General features: G+C 46.5%; 1 protein-coding gene across 1 annotated transcript in view; it reads left to right on the forward strand.

Moving 5' to 3' along the window:
- The window catches only part of FANCA (FA complementation group A), a 522,319-nt gene that overhangs the window by 318,030 nt on the left and 182,847 nt on the right, over positions 1 to 21,442 (forward strand). The window contains exons 26-29 of the mRNA XM_029608211.1: positions 10,134 to 10,312; positions 10,523 to 10,619; positions 11,352 to 11,531; positions 11,869 to 11,942. Of these exons, the coding sequence (XP_029464071.1) occupies positions 10,134 to 10,312; positions 10,523 to 10,619; positions 11,352 to 11,531; positions 11,869 to 11,942 (530 nt within the window). The remainder of the gene's footprint in view (positions 1 to 10,133; positions 10,313 to 10,522; positions 10,620 to 11,351; positions 11,532 to 11,868; positions 11,943 to 21,442) is intronic.

Below are 21,442 nucleotides of genomic sequence, written 5' to 3' on the forward strand. Positions count from 1 at the left end.
AATCCCCTCCAGAGATATTACATCAGGTTTCAAAGTAGGGGAAGCTTCTGAAATCCCTCGAAGCTGATTTATTCCCTCCTCTCCAAGGGCTCCCCCTCTCGACCCCGTACCTTGATCTGTTGTTATGATGGCTGCTTCTAGTTCCCGAGGCGTTGAAGTCCTTAGTGGGTCCTCCAGACCTACAAGATGTTCTCCTCTACTCTCTCCTGAGGTCTCCTCGTCTCGGGTCTCCAAACCTCCGTCTCTGGCCTTCATCATGGCTGCTCCAGCTTCAGAGGAGGCTGGGCTAGGAATCGCGATATTTTGAGGGGGAGCAGGTTTCCGTGGTGATCCGGGGCTTAAGGTAGTATCTAGGGTCAAGGGGGCCGGCGCTTGCTCCCGCGTCGTGCCTCCAGCCACCTGGCTCTCCGGATTGATTGCAGCTCCCGCAAACAAACCGGGGATAGTAGGCTGTCGAGGGTCAGCTACAGGTGAGTTGAGATTCTCACCTCTTAGCCGCCCTTTTCTTTTAGTATGCGGCATATTTTCATGAAAAAAGAGAAGAGGAAATCCAAATTTTGACAGCGTTTCTCTCCGGCGTTTTAAGCAGGTTCACACCATGGCGGCCGTCTTGCCTCCTCAATTGATTTTTTTATTGGAATTAATATTTGAATATCATCAGCATAGATGAAATGGGTTATATTCAGATTTGCAAGGAAGTGGCATAGTGGGAGAAGATATATGTTAAAGAGCGTCGCTGAAAGGGCGGATCCTTGGGGAACTCCAGTGTCTAAATTGATTTTCTTTGATAGGGAATCATTAAGTACTACTTGGTAGGATCTTTGTGACAGGTAGGAGGAAAACCATTGAAGAGTTGTTTTGCTAGCACCAATTTCAGATAAACGATTAATCAGTATAGAGTGGTTTACAGTATCAAATGCTGCGGATAGGTCGAGCAGAATTAGAAGGTAACTTTGGCCTTTTTCGAAACCTTTGAGTACGAAGTCATGCATAGCAAGTAGTAGGGATTCTGTGTTAAGTTGCTTTCTGAAGCCAAATTGAGAAGGAAGGAGGATGTTATTTTCATCAAGATGGTCAGTGAGTTGAGTATGGATGATTTTCTCAATGATTTTTGCAATGAATGGGAGGTTTGATATGGGTCTGTAGTTCAGTGGATTTTCTGGATCTAGATTATTCTTTTTTAGAATGGGCTTAATGATGGCCGATTTTAGGCATTCTGGGTAGTTTCCTTCAATTTAAGTACATGAATAACTACTGGACGGTTTTAGTGGATTGTATCTCCACTGTTTTACACATATCACTTAAGGTTGAACCCTGGCACGTTCTATTGAATCTACCTATTGCAGATATAAATAAAGACGCACAACCTTTTGAACAGCAAGTTTTTTTGCAGTGAGAATAGTACTCGCCGCTCACTGCAAATCCAATAGTATACCCAGCCTTCCTAAAATTCAACACAGACTGCATAATGTTTATCATTTGAGCTGCCTCACTGCGGTACATCATGACAGAATGTCCTCTTTTCAGGAGGTGTGGAATCCATATATCCAGTGGGTAGCAGATCAAGCTTAATTGAAACCATTGCACTCTATTTAGCATTGTATTTCAACCGGAGGGCTCCCTTGGTGAGGATAAGCAAATATCTGCTGAACCCTATTTTTGTATATGTAAGATTTTCTTATCGGGGTCTAGAGATTTTATCTTAATGTGAAATACATCATCTTATGCCTTTTTCATAGAATACTACTAATCATTTTCTTCACAGTTATTCTACTCATTGTGGTACCATGCTTGCCTTGAATTGCCTTATCGCATTTGCTCTCTCAGTTGGTTATATGTATATCTACTGTTTACTTGTTGCCGAGGGGGGAGGGGAGAAAAACTTAAAACTAAATTGATTGATTAATAAGAACTCTTAATGCACATATTAGTATGCTATTGTCATACTTGATGTTCCAATATGATGTTTGTATTTTGGCTATGTTCATGACATTCTTGTTTGTATTATATTTTGCCTGATTTAATAAAATGATTAAAACAAAAAAAAAAATCAAAGGAGAAAAAAATTAAATTCCAACTGGGTGTAAAAACAGGCTTGTAAAAAGGATGTTAAAGCAGGTCTACGGCCTAATGAGCTAGTCAAGAAAGATGTTGGGTGCTGAATTATTTCTTACTGGGGAATGCTTTTTTGAAAAGATAGGTTTTCAAGTTCTTTTTTAATTCTTTCTTACTGGAGGAGTTTCTAAGATTGTCTGGGATTGAATTCCAGGGTAGAGGTCCACCTACTGAAAAAGCTCTCTTTCTGGTTATGCCTAAATGTGCCGATGATGGTGGGGATTTCTAGAAGGTTTTATTGTTGGAGCGAAGGCTTCTAACGAGTTTATAGATACGTAGCTATGAGCTAAACCATGAGGTGGTGTCGTCATTCAGTAGATAATAAATCAATGTAAGTATTTTGTATTTTATCCTAGCGTCTATTGGTATCCAGTGTAGGGAGTAGAGAATCAGGGAGATATGATCTTTGCAAGTGGTTCCTGTGTGAACTTGTGCTGCAGCGTTCTGGATCAGTTGAACTGGGTGGAAAGCGAATGCATTGCAATAATCCAGGCCGCTGAAAATTAGAGATTGAAGTATTGTTCTGAAGTCATTGAAATGTTGAATCTGTTGAAGTCTTTTCAACATGTGTAGTTTAAAAAAGGAATTTTTTACCAGAGTGGATATATGATTGTTCATGGAAAGGCAAGAGTCAATAATTACTCCAAGGTTACGCACTTTATTAATGATTGGAAGGGGAGTGCCATTTAGATCAAGCGTGGGAGGAGGACCATTGTTAGAGTTGGGGATGGATAACAGATTATTTTGGTTTTGGAGGTGTTGAGTTTTAGGCAGTTATGTGAGAGCCAGACTTTTATTGTATTTATGTATAGAGTAACAAGTGAAAGGGTATAGGACCCCCTTAAAGATTCCATCACTAAAACACTTGAATTTTGGGAAAACTGCCTTCATGAAATCAACGGCCTCCTCACTAGCTTAAACTTAATACTAAATTCTTCTAAAAGCGAACTCCTCCTCATCTCCCCGGAAAATAGTAATATCACCACGAATCCACCAGCAAACCTTCACATCACACAAACTAGAGACTTAGGAGTTATTATTGATAATCTGCTAAATCTAAAATCATTTATCAACCAAACAACTATGGACTGTTTTCATAAACTACATGTCCTGAAAAGAATAAAAACACTCTTTCACTTTCAAGATTACAGAACGGTTCTGCAAGCCATAATCTTCTCTAAGATAGACTACTGTAACTCTATCCTACTAGGTCTCCCCTCATCTCACATCAAACCTCTTCAGATGGTCCAAAACACGGCAGCCAGAATACTGACAAACATGAGGAGAAGAGACCACATTTCTCCCATCCTCAAAGACCTACACTGGCTGCCAATTCACTACAGAATCATTTATAAGTCCATTACCACTATCTATAAAGCCATCCATCACCAGGCTCCACTCAACCTACAAATCCCATTCAGAAAACATACCTCCTCCAGACACATTAGAGAAGCTTACAGAGAATCACTACATGTTCTCCATACCAAGACCTCTCAACATATAACATTTAGAGACCGGGCTTTCTCTACTGCAGGACCATCGCTATGGAACTCCATTCCTTCTGATCTTCGTCAAGAACCGTGCCTTCCAACTTTCAGAAAAAGGCTCAAGACATGGTTGTTTTAACAAGCCTTTCCAGACCCCAACTGAATCTCTATGCAACGACAACCACAGTCAGACATTCTCAGAACATTGTAAATAATTGCTCTTTCTGTTCATTTCCTTTAGACTTTCCTTCCTCACCCAGTTTTGGATCATCCTTGTTTTATTGTAACTGCAGATTTTCTGTTTCACTTGTTACAGGTTTTATTTTATTCGCATTTTACACCCGCTTGTTAAATGTAAACCAGCATGATGTGATTTCTATCTCGAATGCCGGTATAGAAAAACGCTAAAAAAAAAAAAAAAAGTTGAGCAAGGGATATAGAACTGTATATCATCTGTGTATATTTTAAATTGGATGTTTAAGCTATCCAGTAAGTGGCATAATGGTAGAAGATAGATGTTGAAAAGAATAGGAGAAAGTGACGAACCTTGGGGCACACCAGAGGGGATGGAATAGAGTTCGGATGAGAAAGGAATTGAATCAATTATAAACTGTCTGAGACACCGATTTTTTTGTAGTCTGGATAACAGTATATTCCCTGTACGTACCAGGATCAGTCCAGATGGTGGGTTATGACCCCCGTCCAGCAGATGGAGTCAGAACAAACTTCTGAGGGTGCTGCTCTATAAGCCAGTGCACCCTCAGACAGATGATCCTGATCAGATACAGGAAAGTCCAGTGGATCTGGGCAAGGACCTTGTTAGTGCATTGGTGGATCCGATGAAGAAGTTGGTGGAGTGGGAGTCTCCCTAAGCAGGCCTGAAGGTAGCCAGGGCTAAGTTATATCCCTTGCTGGAACAGACCTTGGAATCGTGGAAGATTCCCAAGGTGGATGCAGCAGTGTCCACAGTTACCAAGAAGACAACCATCCCGATGGCAGGTTCGGTCGCTTTGAAGGATATCCAGGATCGGAAACTGGAGATTCTATTTAAGAGGCTGTTTGAGGGTTCAGCTTTGAGCTTTCATGCGGCGTATGCAGAAGCTTGATGCAGAGAGCCTGCTTGTGCTGGGTGCAGAAGGGACACGATAAGCGGTCTGGGTTGATGGCTGAAGTGGCTCAAGCTGCCCGCTTGGAAGCGGGAGTGGTCTATGCGGCGGATGCCCTTTATGACATGATCTGGACTTCCACCAGGAGTATAGTCTTTGCGGTTGTGGCGCAGAGACTTCTATGGCTGTGAAATTGGTCATCGGATGTGTGGTCTAAAGCCCAACTGTCTAATCTCCCCATCAAGGGCAAGCTGCTGTTTGGGGAGAATCTGGAGCATCTCATGAAGCAGTTGGGGGAGTCGAAGGGTAATAAATTACCTGAGGACAGGAAAAGCCCCAAGAAACCCTTTCCTCCACGAACTCGTTTCAGAGAGGCGAGGAGGTGTCGTGCTAGAAGGAGCCCTGGGCCTGCGGCGCATAAACAGAATTTGGGCAGACAGCAGTCCTTTCAAGCCCAACGCAGACTTCCAAGGAGGAGGAGGAAGTAAAATTGATCAATGAAGGTGGGCTGGTCCACTCCTATCCAGAGGCTATTGGAGGGAGGCTGTCCCTCTTTTTATGAGGCAGGGACCAGGATCACGTCTGACCAGTGGGTCCTGGAGGTGGGAAAAGATGGCTGTGCCTTAGAATTTTCTTGTCCACTCAGGGATGCTGCATCTCCTGGGACAAGTGGGAGGCGGTGTGGGGATAGCTTGCAACGGCTGCAGATCCTGCGTGCCATTGTGCTGGTGCCCCTTCAGGAGAGGGGGCAAGGTAGGTACTCCGTGCACTTCGTGGTGCCCAAAAAGGAGGGGGCCTTTCGGCTCATTCTTGATCTGCAGAAGTTCAATGCTGTTCTCTGGATGCCGTGGTTTCGGATGGAGACGTTGCGCACAGTGATAGTGGCGGTGCGCAAAGGGGAGTTTCTGGTATCATTGGACTTGACAGAGGTCTATCTCCATATCCCCATTTGGGCCAAACACTGGATGTTTCTGAGGTTCATGGTCCTTTGGAAACATTTCCAATTTTGGGCCCTTCCCTTTGGGTGGGCGACAGTGCCACACATGTTCACAAAGGTGATGGTAGTGGTGGCAGTGCTGAGGAAGGAAGGTATCTTGGTGCACCTGTACCTGGACGACTGGCTGATACGGGCAAAATCAAAAGTGGAATGTTGTCGCTCAGGTCCAGCATGTCCTGAAACTCCTGGATTCATTGGGCTGGGTGATGAATCTGGCACAGAGTCATATGAAGCCAGCCCAGTCGTTGGAATATCTGGGGGCACACTTCAGTACCCAGATAGGGAAGGCGATTCTGACTATGGAGAAAATAGTCAAGTTGCAGAGTCAGGTCCTTCGGCTGCTGCAGCTGTCTGTTCCCAGGTCTGGGAATATTTACAGGTCCTGGGTTCCATGGCTTCTACACTGGAATTGGTTCCTTGGGCCTTTGCTCACATGCATCCTCTGCAGCGGGCTCTGTTATCCCATTGGAACCTGCTTTTGGAGGAATTTCAGCTTCCTTTTACGCTTACAGAGGATGCCAGGTCCAGTTTCTCGTGGTGGCTGTCTTGGCGGAATCTGGAGAAAGGGATAGATCTGGGTGACCACGGATACCAGCCTCTTAGGTTGGGGGGCAGTTTGTCAAGGGAAATCGGCCCAGGGTTAGTAGTCGCAGAGGAAGCGTCCTGGTCCATCAATCGGATAGAAACCAGAACAGTTCGCAAGGCCTTGGTGCTTCTCCCACTCATTCAAGGGAAGTGGGGGCGAGTGTTCTCGAACAATGCAACGATGATGGCGTACATTAATTACAGGGCAGAACGCAGAGTTGTCTGGTGGCGCTGGAGGCACAAGAGCTATTTGTTTGGGCAGAGAGCCATTTGGCCGGAATGGACAATGTGCAAGCGGATTATCTCAGCAGACCGTCTCTGGATCCAGGGGAATGGGAGTTATTGGCGGAGGCCTTTGCCTTGGTTCAGGCCAGGTGTTGGACCTTATGGCAACTCTGGGAAATGTGAAGACAGTTCGTTTTTTCAGTCGCAGAAGGGAGGTCGGGTCGGAGGGCATCAAAGCTTTCGTTCAGCCGAGGTCGGTAAATCTGATACTGTACATATTTCCCTGTGGCCTCTCTTAGGTCGTGTGCTGTGGCACATCAAACTTCATCTGGGCAGGGTGATTCTTTTTTTTTTTTTAAATTTATAACTTTTTATTGACTGGTAAATTGTAACAAAACAAGTATTGCACCAATGCAGGAAAAACATCAAGAAGAAAACAGATACAAACACATCATAAAATGATTCCAAACATAGTGTACATGGAAAGTAATCATACCAATAGTCAGTTTTTGGTTAAGTCCCTTAGACTGTCCCCCCCAGACCCCCCCCCCCCCCCCCCGAACTTCTCAGATGAAATCCACAAAAGTTATCCACTGAAATATACCTGCTCATAAATGGAGCCCTAGTGCAGAAGAACATAACAGTATAATTCCTGCATAACAGGTAAAGGCTAATCATCCAGATCTCCCGCACAAAGTACCAAGGATCGCACAATACTACACTCCATTAGGTAAGTTATTAGATGATTGCCATTGTTCAAAGAGTGACCATATTTTCTTAAATTTTGAAATCGTCTTATGTTTGTACGCTGTGATTTCTCCCAACGTATGGGTGGATATCATAAGTTTGTGTATAACCTGAAGAGTAGGTACCTGTGGGTCCTTCCACAATCTCGCCAGAGCCCCTCTCGCAACTGTCACAGTGTATTTAATAAAAGCGTTCTGATACCGTGTATAGTCTGGGTTGTCTTTATTGAGTAATGCCTGGTCAGGTGTGAGAGAAATTGTACTTCCCAAAACTAAAGTGAGCCAGTCAGAAACTGAAGCCCAAAAGGATTGTAACTGAGGGCACTCCCACCACAAATGGAAAAAGGTGCCAATACCTTGGCAATTTTTCCAACACCTGTTGGAATGGGTTGGTTGGATGCGATGTAATCTCTCCGGAGTCCAATACCACCTAAATAACATCTTGTACCCATTTTCTATATGAGCAGCAGAGATGAGACCCTTCCCCACCGAGTGAGAAATGCGCTTCCATTCATCCAGTGTCCAGGAAACGCCCAAATCTCTCTCCCAGGCCATGATATGTAATGCTGGAGATGATGGGGCTCCCACCAGCATAGTATATATTTGTGAGATATGCCGCCGAACCTTAGAAGCTTGCTGACACATAGCCTCGAAAGGAGATACACTCATGGGGCAAGTTCCCATCTTAAGAGCGTGGGTCAGAAAATGTCGAATTTGCAAATAAAAGTAGTAATCCCGGGAATCCAAGTTATAACGCTCCTGTAAGATAGGGAACGAAACAAAACCCCCCGGCTCCCACAGGTGAGCCACCTTTATTATGCCCAAAGACTGCCAATGGGAAGCCCTCCGAGAATGTAACTCCGGAGCGAATGACTGGTGATGGAACAAATGGGTACTAGAAAACACTAGGCAATCCCGCACCAAAACCCTCCGCCATTTATACCACATGGGCAGGGTGATTCTGGTAGTGCCCGAGTGGCTGCACCAGCCGTGGTTTGTGGACTTAATTCGTCTAGTGGTGGATGGTCCCGTTTGCTTGGCCCATCTGTCAGGATTGTTACGATAGGGACCCATATTTTCGAACCAGGTGGATCGCTTCTCTCTAGCAGCTTGGCTTTTGAGAGGCGACAGCTCCGCTTGAAGGGATGTTCAGGGCCGCTGATTACGACTTTGCTTCAGGCAAGGAGTCCTTCCACATCGTTGGTTTATGTCCGAGTTTGGAGAGAGTTTGAATTTTGGTGTTTGCAGAACAAAGTGCAACCTTTAAAGGTAGACGTCCCACAGGTTTTGGCCTTTTTGCAAAGCGGCTTTGCTAAGGGTTTGGCCTAAATCCCTTTAGGGTTTAGGTGGCAGCCTTAGGGGTCCCTTCAAGGTAGGATTCAGGGAAGACTGTTGGCGTCTCATCCAAATGTGGTTCGTTTCCTCAAGGGGGCAAAGCATCTTTGTCCTTTGGTCCGAAAGATTTGTCCAGCATGGAATCTTAATTTGGTTCTTCGGGGGCTGTGTGCTCTTCCCTTTGTACCGATTAGGAGGGCTTCCTTAAAGGATTTAACCCTGAAGACTGTTTTCCTGGTGGCTATCTGCTCAGCTAGAAGGATATCTGAACTGCAAGCATTGCCGTGTAGGGACCCTTTCCTGTGCTTTTCGGAGGATGGGGTTTCTTTATGTACGGTTTCTTCCTTTTTGCTTAAGGTGGTTTCCTCCTTTCCCCTTAACCAGATTGTTGAGCTACCAGCCTTTCTGAATTTGTCAGCGGATACTTCTATGGCGATGGAGTTCCACTTTTTGGATGTGCGACACATTTTTACGATATCTCATGGTGATGAATGCGTTTTGGAGATCTGATCATCTGTTTTTCCTGTTCAATGGAGCAAGGACGGGGTAACAAGGCTTTCAAGGGCACGATTGCATGATGGTTAAAAGAGACGATATCTTTGTCTTATATCTGTAAGGGCCGATTGGTGCCAGAGGGGTTGAGAGCACGTTCTACTAGGGCGCAGGCAACCTCATGGGTGGAGTGTCAGCTGCTTTCTCCACAGGAGATTTGTTGGGCGGAGACACAGTCTTCTCTTCACACTTTTATCAAACATTACCGCTTGGATGTGCGGGGGCCAGAGGAGGCGTTTTTTGGGGAAAGTGTTGCGCGCGAGTCTTTCAAGTTCCCATCCAAAATAGAGGGGCTTGGGTACATCTCCCTTATCTGGATTGATCTGGGGTACGAAAACAGGAAAGGAAAATTTGGTTCTTACCTGCTCATTTTTGTTTCTGCAGATCAATCCATAGACCTGTTCCCATCTTTCGAAAGACTTCCTCCTTGCTGCTGGATGTTGCTGAGCTGGTATATAATATACTCAGATTAATGAGAAGTGTACATAGTTTGGTATAATGCTTTGTTTTAAGACAAGGGGCTCTAGTTTTGAGGGGACTCCAACTTTGAGTCTCTGTTCACCCAAGGTTTATTAGGGTTTATTAAGTTAGACATCTTGGCTAGGGTACAGGTCAATACTGAGGGATTACAGGTGGCACACTCTGTTATATAGCAGTGCCTCAAAGTTTTGTTCTCTGCCTCCATCTGCTGGTAGAGATCCATAAACCCCCCCTTGTCTGGACTGATCTGTGGTACTTCAGGAACGAAAATTAGCAGGTAGGAACCAAGTCTCCTATTTATAAAGATACCTCCTCGTGTTGGACAGGGCCTAGACTCTATATTAATAATTTGAGATACCATTTAGTGGAAATGACGAAGGGCTGGGGGGCATGGCGTCTAGGATCCAGCCCTGGCTGTTAAGTATATTTTTCCTCTGATTAATGTTAATATTTTAGATCTGCTCCTTTTCCTGTACATAGAGTTTTGCTTGTGTCTGCCTATCAGGCTTCTCTCCTGAGTGATGTGCATATTATGGGACTGGCCGTCTTTGTGATTCACCTGAATGAATGCAGAGCTCTCATCCCAGGACTGGAGACTGGAGGCTGCAATGTGCATTCCCTTAGTGAGTACTGGGACCGCCTCCTGGAGTGCAGGACCGGAGAGTCGCTGGCTTTCTGCCTGAGGTGAGCTCACTGCATGGAACCATTCTGGCCTCTCCAAGCTTCTGTACATCTGAGCTTCTTTTTATAGGTTTGTCCTATTTAATACTATCTGGAAGATTTCTTGAGATTTTCAGAGATGTCGCACATGAGCAGAATGTTGTGGCTAACAGATCTGGGGACACGCAGCTTTTTAATGGGTCTTTTACTGCTTTGTCCCTCTTGTGTTTTCAGATTCTGTATTGCTGCCATTTCTTATGCTTTTTGCAAGTTTTCTTCGGACTCTCCTGATGCTTTGTGCTCTTCTTGTCCTCCAGTTCTTATAAAGAAGGTATATCTATACATGCAGAAATGCACTTACATACAGGGGTGTCAGGGTGAGTATAATTGTACCCTGGTGCATTAAGTCCCCGCTGCTCTTCACTTGATGCATATGAGAATGCCACATTTTTATTGTCTGTGCAGAAATCAGGTCAGGATCGCCAGCAGCAGCTGGAGGACCCGTGCTAAAAATGCTATGAAGTCATTAAATCAGTAGAAGCTGCCCAGTTACACACTGCTCCTGTTTGTCTGCCCTGATTCTCCTCTGACTGCCTCCCTGGTTTCGTAAGGAAAGCTAAAGTTCTTTGCCTCTTGCCCCCAAACCCAGGAGAAGAATATAAAAAAAAAATGTGGACAAGGTTAAAGCAGTTTGGGTAATTACTGAAAGCGTTGCTAAATGTTTTTCTTCTGAAGTGTGCGGGTCTGCTCCTGAGATAGTGTTTGTTGGTGCCTGTAACTGAATATAGTTGTTACTAAATACACAGGATTTCTCTAGCTGACTATTAAGTTTTGTTTCTCTCATTCATTTGCTTCCTGGCCCCTAATGCAGATTCTCCTGGCCCGAATGTTCAGCTATTCCCTCCCTTCCCCTTCTGTTGGGATCATTTTAGGGAGTTGGAGGGTTTCCTTTTAGCCTGAGGTGTGCTGCAAACCTTTCACAGCCTGGGCAGGGACATTGTTGTGACTGGCTGAGGAATGCTTCTCTGCTTTTTCCTTTCCCAGCAGTTTTTTTCTGTTAAAGATGCAGCATATCCTGCCACGGTTGAGCTTGGAGGCTCGTGGGATCAGAGCCATGGGAGAGGAAGATGTAGTGGCTCCTTGGAGGTCCCTGTCTGACTTCTCAGTAAACTGGAAGAGAGCTGCCCTGTGTCTCTGGAAACAGAACATCCTGGGAGAGCTGCTGAAAGAGAGAGCGTTCCAGGTATCAAAACTTTACCTGACTGGACTGGGTGCTGAGAGATCTCATGGCAGGTCTTGCTCAGCACACATCCCTTAATCTTTATCAAAGACTTTTGTTTGCTTCAGATATTTTCTTCATTGGAGAGTGGCATAAAAGAGAATGATGTACATTAATTTGCTATAGAAAGCATTTCCCATGACTTAGAATTCCAGGCTCTCTCGTTCTGTGCTGTGATGTCCTCTTAGTGCAAATGCAGATATTCTCATTTAGGAAACCTCTGAGCCCTTTCAGTGCATTGTCTCCTTATTGTAGTATGACTTGTCTCATCTTGCTTCTGAGCTGTCAGTCTCTCCTCAAGCTCTCTTTCAGGGACTGGATACTGCAGGAACTGGATGTTCTTTCTGTGGAGGATGATCTGACTGATGTAGGAAGGTAAATAAACTAAGGACAAAATGAGATATTTAATGTTTTGTTTTGTTTTATTTCATTCATTCATTCATTCATTCATTCATTCATTTGGAAATACTTCTAGTCCACATTGTAAAGCTAAGCAGATTACAAAATCAACATAAAACAATATTAAGATAAACAGCAATAAAAGATAAAATTAGTCTGAAAATACTTCAGTAAATAAGACTGCTTTAACATACTTTCAAAATATTTTAAAGTCTGATAAATCCCGTAATTCATCAGACAAATCATTCCAAAGAGTAACGCCCCTAATTAACAGTGCCCAAAGTCTAGTATCTTGATAATGAATTTCCTTCACAAGGGGAAACTCTTAACAGTTTCCTAGAAGCTGAATGTAACATTCTAGATGGAACATATTTATTAAATAAATCAGTTGTATTTTTATGCATGTTTTAATTGTAAACCACCCCGATTGCCACTTAGGCAGTAGGTAATCAATTTTAAATTCCCTGTACGTACCCAGATCAGTTCAGACTGCTGGGTTTTGCCTCCCTTCCAGCAGATGGAGACAAACTTTGAGGGCATCCCCTCTTAACCGGTGTGCCACCTGCAGCTCCTCAGTATTTCTCTGTCTCCAGCAGATGGAGGTAGTGCAAAACCTGCTGTCCTGAACCACTTTTGGGTTCTTTAAAAAAATTAAAACATTATATATATATATATATATATATATATATATAAAACAACAAAAGGGAGAATTTTTTGTCAGTGAGCAGCAGCTGTCAAGCAGGACAAGAACATCTCCTTGTCCTCCCAGGGGACTGGCAGGTTCCAGGGGGACTATCCCCTCTGGTTGAAGGGTTTTTCGGAGCTTGGGTCAGTGACTCTGCTTGCTCCAGGTTTGTAGAGCCGAGGGTGATAGCCGGTGATCCGGTTCCCTCCCCTGCCACAGCGAGGATCGGGGATTGCCCTTGCCCTCCTAGCCGGTACGTTGTTCCTTTATAAAAAAAAAAAAAAAAAAAGGTAACACAGAGTCAGGATCGCTGCCGCCAGCGGCACAGCTGTGATCGGCACAGGGGCTTTGCTTTGCAACTTGAGCTCTGGCGGTAGGGTGAACTTTTCAAGAGGTTCCCGGGTCCTAAGTGTGGGAATGGCTTCCATTTTGGATTCCCTCACCACTGCCGCGGAGGCAGCGAGGGGAGGAGGGGATCTCCCTCCGGTGCTCTCGCCAGCAGATCTGAGCTTGGGTGGTCCCCAGGCCCCTTTTGCTGAGCTCCTTATATGCCAGGCACAGCCTGGGGGGCTGTACAGGCCTCAGTTTCCTGAGGAGCCCCCTAGGAAGGTCCCCAGATGGCTGAAGCCACAGGGGTCTATCTGGGTATGGAAGGTCAGGGGCCCCTTGGAGGTTCCTGGTCCACTGGACCGAGATCCCATGGTTGCCTTGGAGGGTTGACCCTTCCGTGCTCCTCATCCTTCCTCTGGAGCCGACCCGGATGATGTGGAGAAGGCGGTACTCTTGGAGGGGGATGATCCTAAGGTAGTTCGTCTTTTTCAACGGGACGAACTTGATCCTCTCATTCCGCATGTCCTGGCGGAGCTGGGAATCGTGGTCCCTCTGGAGGATCCCGCCCAGGACACTGTGGACCCGGTGTTGGTGGGGTTGCGGGATCCAGTGAAGACTTTCCCTGCTCTGGTTCAGTACCTGATGGTCCGGAAGTGGAATACTCCAGAAGCGGGCCTGCGGGTAGGAAGAGCGATGGACAAGCTCTACCCGTTGTCAGAGGAGAATTTAGAGCTGTTAGTTACCTAAAGTGGACGCCTCGGTGTCAGCTGTCACCAAGAGGACAACCATTCCAGTGGCCGAGTCGGCAACCCTCAAGGACCTCCAAGATCGTAAGCTTGAGGTACTCCTTAAGCGCATTTTTGAAGTCTCTGTGCTTGGTATTCGAGCAGCGGTCTGTAGTAGCTTAACGCTTCGGGCGAGCCTGCGATGGGTCAGCAGCTTCTGAGTTCCAGAGATCTTCCCCCACAGGAGGCGGCGCAGTCAGAGTGCTTGGAGGCAGCAGTGACCTATTTATTTATTTTATTTATTTAAGGTTTTTATATACCGGCAATCATGAGAACATATCTTGCTGGTTTACATGAAACGGGAGTGCATTAAATACATCAACTAGGAACTGTTGTGACCGAAGGAATAGTTACAAATAACGAGGGTAGAAGAACTTGGAGAAGGAGGAAGAGATAGGAAAGAATAAACGGTTAACGGTATACAGAGAATTAAATTAAATGCTATGTACAAATGGCATGATTAATGGCTGAATGTTATGAGGAATCCTTGGTTTGTGTCTTTGGCTTGTGTCATCGTGATGTGTCTGGGAAAGCTTGCTTGAATAACCAAGTCTTAAGTCTTGGGGCGGATGCCTTATATGGGGCGGATGCCTTATATGATCTCCTGCGAACCTCCTCCGGGACTATGGTGTCTCGGCGGCTTTTATGGTTGCGCAATTGGGTAGTGGATGTTTCCTTCAAGGCCCAGCTTAGTGCACTTCCCTTCAAGGTGAAGTTCCTCTTTGGTGAGGACTTGGAGCAATTGATCAAGTCACTGGGGGATAACAAGGTTCATAAGCTGCCGGAAGACAAGCCTAAGGGGCACAGACCTTTTCAGCCGACCCGCTCTAGGTTTCGGGGTCAGAGGCGATTCCGGCAGAAAAGACCATCTGGAATGGGCCAACGGAAAACCTCGGGGAGTTCCTGAGCATACCCAGATCAGTCCACACCAGTGGGTTTATTTATTTATTTATTTATTTAATTTCTTTTACTATACCGATGCTCAAGACTAGGTCTTATCGTACCGGTTTACAATGTAACTGAGGGGAAACCAATTAACATCAAGGTAGAAAGTAAAGTTACATTAAACAGGGAGCGTAAAACCTGGGCAATGGAAGACAGTACAGAATTTAAACTAAGAAACAATTAGAGAGAGATAAATATATATATATAATCAACAAAAACTATAAGATACGTAAACATAGATTTATCCTAGGCAGTTATTAGCATGGTATGTCCAGTGGGAGAAGGAAAGGGTGAGGTTGGGTGGGGGGGAAGGGGAGAGGGAAAAGAGGGGGGGGGTAGGGATTAAGGAGGGGTGGGAGAATGAGAGACAGTGATGGTTGAAGAGATCCTTCAGCGGTAGGCTTCTGCGAACAGCCAGGTTTTCAATTTCTTTCTGAATGTTGAATGGCATTGTTCTTGGCGTAAGTCTTGGGGAAGTGAATTCCAATGTAGTGGACCTGCTGTTGAAAGAGCACGCTTGTGAATAGAGTTGTGGACAGATGATTTGTTGGGGGGGGCCTTGAGCGAACCTTTGTAGGCAGTTCTGATCGGTCTTGCTGAAGTATGTAATTCGAGTGGGAAGGTGAGTTGGAGAGTGGATTGCTGGTAGACGGATTTGTGGATGATGGTGAGAGCCTTGAAAAGTATTCTATATTGGATGGGCAGCCAGTGTAGGATTTTTAGGATTGGTGTGATATGGTCCTTGCGACGAGTGTTTGTAAGGATCCTAGCCGCTGCGTTTTGCAGCATCTGAAGAGGTTTGGTGGATGAAGCGGGGAGACCAAGTAATAGAGCGTTACAATAGTCGATCTTTGAAAACAGTATGGCTTGAAGCACCGAACGGAAATCCTTGAAGTGTAAGAGCGGTCTAAGTTGCTTCAGGACCTGTAGCTTGAAGAAGCATTCTTTGGTTGTGGCGTTAATGAATTTTTTGAAATTCATTCTAGAGTCAAGGGTGGCCCCAAGATCTCTGACCTGGTTTGCTAATGGGGTGCTAGCATTATTTGCGAGGGGGTTGTTGTCACTAGGGGAGATAACCAGTAGTTCCGTTTTGGAAGTATTTAGGACCAGGTTGAGACTAGAGAGCAGAAGGTTGATGGCTTGTAAGCAGTTGTTCCAGAAATTTAGAGTAGAGATGGGGTCCGAGATGGGGATTATGATTTGAACATCGTCCGCGTATATAAAGTGGGTGAGATTGAGACTATTGAGTAGCTGGCATAAAGGGAGTAGATATATATTGAACAGGGTAGGGGAAAGTGACGAACCCTGAGGTACGCCTTGGTTTGATGGAATGGAGTGAGATTCTTTGTCATTTATTTTGACTTTGTAGTGTCTGTTGTTCAGAAAGGATGTGAACCAGAGCAGTGCAGAGCCGGATATGCCTATTTCCATTAAACGGTTTAAGAGGATAGTGTGGTTTACCGTGTCGAACGCGGCAGAGATGTCGAGAAGGGCTAGCAGGTAAGATTGTCCCTTGTCAAGGCCCATCAGGATGTTGTCCGTTAGAGAAAGAAGGAGGGATTCTGTGTTTAGGCGTTTCCTGAATCCGAATTGAGAGGGGTAGAGAATATTGTGGGAGTCAAGGTAGTCTGTGAGTCGGATGTTGACAAGCTTTTCCATTAGCTTGGCTATAAAAGGTAGGTTTGCAATGGGGCGGAAGTTTGCAGGGTTGGCTGGGTCCAGGTTGGGTTTTTTAAGTAAGGGTTTAAGTGAAGCAATTTTTAAGGAGTCCGGGACCGATCCTTGATTGAGGGAGCAATTTATGATGTCTGCCAGCGGTTTAGCAATGGTGTTAGGGATGGTGAGAAGTAGTTTGGTTGGTATTTGGTCCAATGGATGAGTGGAAGGTTTCATTTTCTTGATTATTGATTCAATTTCCAGGGAGGATGTCTGTTCAAGAATTTCTAGTGACGGTCTGTAGATAGTTGGTGGAGGGTTATTGGTTGCGAGGCTTAATGGTTGCGAAGGGTTTGGGGAAGTGTTAGTTGATGCCAGGGGGGCAAGTAGGTTTTTGATTTTGTTATCAAAAAAGATAGCCAACTCTGTGGATTTGTTCTGGGCTTCTTCTTCTGGGATGGTGAGGGGCATAGGTGTGGTAAGGGCAGCTACATATGAGAACAGAGTTTTTGGGTCATATAAGAAGCCGTGTATTTTTTTGGCGTAGAAATCTCGTTTGGTGCGGGTAATGGATGTCCTATAGTAGCTCATTGCAGTTTTGTATGAAGCAAGTGAGGAAGGGGAGGAATCTTTCCGCCAGCGTTGTTCTTTGTGTTGTAGATCCTGTTTGAGTTTCCTTAGTTCGGTTGAGAACCAGGGTTTCTTGTTCGTGTGGGCTGGGTTGATAACTTTTGTTGTTACAGGGCAAATTCTGTTAGCTACTGAGTGTGTAATAGTTTGCCAGGAGTTCATAGCGGTATCCGCATCTGAGAAGTCCAGTTTAATTAGTTCTTCGGCCAGGCTGTTGTTGAGAGTGTCCATGGGACAGGGTTTCCTGAACTGGATCGAGGAGGTTATGCATCCCTACCAGCAGATGGAGTCAGAGAACAAAATCTTTGGGCACTGCTACATAACCAAGAGTGCCACCTGCAGTCCCTCAGTATTTCTCTGACTCCAATAGATTGTAGAGACGCATTCCTGCAGTCTGTTAGTTTAAAAAAAAAAAGAAGATAGGGAAAGGAAGTAGGATAGTTAGGGCTAGTAATACTGCTTCCTCAGGTGTTGGGCACCTTCGTGGGCCATCCTCTTTGGAAGCCAGGCGCCCAGGGGGTTGGCCACCCCTGCCTGTGTCTCACCCGCAGCAGTCAAGTGGCTCGAAAACCAGGGGCTCCTGGTTCCCTCGTCCACCGAAGTGGCTCCCCTTCCGCGGCTCCCTGAGACTTCTAGGATGTTTCATTAAAGTTTAAAAAAAAAAAGTGACTGCCTCAAGGTAAGCGAAGTCTGTCGAGGGATGGGCCATGCGGTTGCTGGCAGCCAGTGGTGAGGAGGGAGCTAGACCCCTGCGGGCCTTGTCGACAGGAAGGGGCGGGGAAGCCTTCGCGCATTTTTTTCTATTTTTTTCTCTCTGTGCGTTTCTCGGCCGGCCTCTGCCTTTGGAGCTTCGCGTTTGCAGGGAGGTGGTTATTTTTAGTTCCCTTGGCCGCACAGAGGTTTTCCCGACTTCTTTTTTCATTTTTGCCAATGACTGCGTGGCGGCGCGGGCCAGCTCATAGCTCCTCGAACTAGCATGTGGCGCGACAGGACAGATTCTGGATGTAGATTCCCTCTGTTCTGCCTGCAGCACCGGGCAGGCGGGACCACGTTTGGAGGAACGGGCTGTCAGGCAAGGCCTGCGGTCCTTCGGTTCGATGCCCCCCCCCCCCCCATCGGATATCGCAGGATAAGGAGGCCCCCCCTCCTTTTCCCTGTGGAGCAGGTTTGTTATTTTGGGTGGATGCTGGGTTACCAGACCCCTCAGCTGAGAGGGGAGAGGCCCAGGGGAGTTTTGCCCAAAGTTCGTGCTATTGTTTCACCAGGCTTTCCTGGCTAGGAAGCAGGCAGGCATTGAAGAGAGCAGAGCGGCTGGACGTGCCATTGGAACCTCTGGCTAAGCAAGCATCCAGGGGTCTCTCAGATGCCCAGCCACCTTCATGGGACCGAAGGGACCCGAGTCGAAGATAGGTTGCCGGCTCCGCTGGGGGCCACCACGGTTATACCCGGATCCAGACGAACTGCCTTCATCTGAGGGCGATGACCCCAGCGTGGTGCGCTTGTTTAAGCGTGAGGAGCTTAGACCTCTTATCCCCCAGGTTTTGGAAGTTCTGGGGGTCAAGGTGGCTCAGGATGAGTCTGACAGCAAAGGGGGTTAACCCGGTCCTGGATGGGATTCGTGGTCCGATGGCCTTCTTTCCGCTGCCAAAGAAGGTTCGCAAACTGGTTACCCGGGAGTGGGACTCGTCAGACGCAGGCTTGAAAGTGGGCAGAGCGATGGCGAAGATTTACTCCCTTTCGCATGATGTTTTGGATCTTCTGAGGGTGCCGAAGGTAGACGCGGCGGTGTCTTCCATGACTAAGAAGACCACCATTCCCGTGGCTGGGGCTGCGGCACTGAAGGACATACAGGACCGCAAGCTAGAAATTCAGCTTAAATGGGTCTTTGAGGTCTCCGCCTTGAGTCTGCGGGCGGCTATTTGTGCCAACCTCATGCAGAGAGCCTGCCTTTGTTGGGTCCAGGAGGCATCCGCGGTGCTGAATGCTGGCAGTGGTGGACCCTTACAGGCCGCGCGATTGGAGGCAGGTGTTGCGTATGTCGCAGACGCTTTGTATGATTTGGTTTGGACCTCGGCGCATAGCATGGTATCTGCGGCCTCGGCTCGTAGACTCCTCTGGTTGCAAAATTGGTCAGCAGATTTGTCTTCCAAGTCTCAGCTTTGTAACCTCTCCTTCAAGGGCAAGCTTCTCTTAGGGGAAGACCTGGACTAATTGGTGAAGTTTCTTGGGGAATCCAAAGGCAACCAGCTTCCAGAGGATAGGAAACCTTCAGGGAAGGTTTTTCCCCCTCTGCCTCGCTTTCAGGACTCTTGTAGATTTCGCTGTGATAGGCTTTCAGCTCCTTCGGGGTCCAGGCTGATCCCAGGTCACCAGCAGTCCTTTCGTGGAGGTCGTCGTCCAGGCAGAGTGTCCACGGGCCAGGGCACTGGAAATGAAAACCCTCCCAATGAAGCCAGGGGCACCCATTCCGTCGTAGAAACTGTAGGAGGCAAATTGTCGAGCTTTTACGCAGAGTGGGCGAAGATTACCTCGGACCGTTGGGTGTCTGAAATGGTCCGGGAAGGTTACGCTCTCGAGTTTTCGCGCCCAGTTTGGGAGGCCTTTGTAGAGTCTCGCGGGCCAAATGCGAGGCAGTGCAAGGGACTCTGCAATGGTTTCTCAACCTCAGAGCCATTGTTCCAGTTCCCTTAGCGGAATAGGGCCAGGGCCAGTATTCGGTGTACTTTGTGGTTCCCAAGAAAGAGGGTACATTTCGTCCCATTCTGGATTTGCAGAAGGTGAACCGGTGTCTTTGAGTCCCTCGTTTTCGCATGGAGACCTTGAGAATGGTGGTGGCTGCAGTGCGCAAAAGGGAGTTTCTCGCGTCCTTAGACCTCACCGAGGCATATCTCCACATCCCGATCCTTCGGGATCACCAGCGGTAACTCCGGTTCAAAGTACTGGGTCAACATTTCCAATTTCAGGCTCTTTCTTTCGGCCTGGTGATGGCCCCATGTACCTTCACCAAGGTCATGGTGGTTGTGGCAGCGTTCTTGCGCAAGGAGGGAGTCTTAGTCCACCCGTATCTAGACAACTGGTTGATTCAAGCGAAGTTGCGGGAAGACTGCGAGAGATCGATCCAGAGGGTGATGTTCACCTTACAGTCGCTCGGCTGGGTCATAAATGTCCAGAAAAGTCACTTGGAACCCACTCGGTCGCTACTTTACTTGGGAGCACTTTTCGATACCTCCCAAGGCAAGGTTTGGCGAAATTGCAGGATCAGGTCAAGGCTCTCCTTCAGAGGAAGGTTACGACAATTTTGCATCACTTACAAGTTCTGGGATCCATGGCCTCCACCTTGGATTTGGTCCCATGGGTGTTCGCTCATTTGCGGCCATTGCAGAATGCTCTGTTGTCGTAGCAGTTCCAAGTGCCATTGCCTCTGCTTCCAGAGTCAGTCTGTCGTGGTGGCTTTTGCGCAGCAACCTGGAACTGGGGGTGGACTTGGACCCGCCAAATTGGGTGGTTATCTCCACAGATGTCAGTCTGTCAGGCTGGGGAACAGTTTGCCTAAACAAATCAGCTCAAGGTGTTTGATAAAGAACTTTCTCCCATTAGTTTTAAATGTGCCACATGCTAACTTCATGGAGTGCCCCCTAGTCTTTCTATTATCTGAAAGAGTAAATAACAGATTCACATCTACCCGTTCTAGACCTTGCATGATTTTAAACACCTCTATCATATCCCCCCTCAGCCATCTCTTCTCCAAGCTGAAAAGTCCTAACCTCTTTAGTCTTTCTTCATAGGGGAGCTGTTCCGTTCCCCTTTATCATTTTGGTCGCCCTTCTCTGTACCTTCTCCATCGCAACTATATCTTTTTTGAGATGCGGTGACCAGAATTGTACACATTATTCGAGGTGCGGTCTCACCATGGAGCGATACAAAGGCATTATTTATTTATTTAACACTTTTCTATACCGACCTTCATGGTTAAAAGACCATATCAGATCGGTTTACATCGAACTGGGGGACTGAACCAAAGACAATAGTTAAAACAGGAAAAACAAAGTTACATTCAACAGGGATAGTAAACTTGGAGGCATAGACTGCTGGAAGAAAAAAGGCCTAGGAACGCAGTAAACAAGTCTAACCGATTGGTGAGTCAGAGGAGGATCTTATTGGAAACTTCAAGGAGGTGCGGAGGTGCGGAGAAATAACCTCGGCTAATGGGATTCAGGGGGATCTGAAAAGGCTTGGCGGAAGAGCCAGGTCTTAAGTTTTTTTCTGAATATTATGAGGCAGGGTTCCATTCTGAGGTCGGAAGGGATATTGTTCCAGATAGCTGGGCCTGCTGTTGAAAATGAACGATCTTTGGTCAAGGTGAGGCGAGTTGCTTTTGTGGGAGGGGCCTGTAGAGTTCCTTTATATGCTTCTCTAGTCGGTCTGTTGGAGATATGAAGGTTGAG

Source organism: Rhinatrema bivittatum, chromosome 7 (assembly GCF_901001135.1).
Source record: "Rhinatrema bivittatum chromosome 7, aRhiBiv1.1, whole genome shotgun sequence".
Taxonomy (NCBI): domain Eukaryota; kingdom Metazoa; phylum Chordata; class Amphibia; order Gymnophiona; family Rhinatrematidae; genus Rhinatrema; species Rhinatrema bivittatum.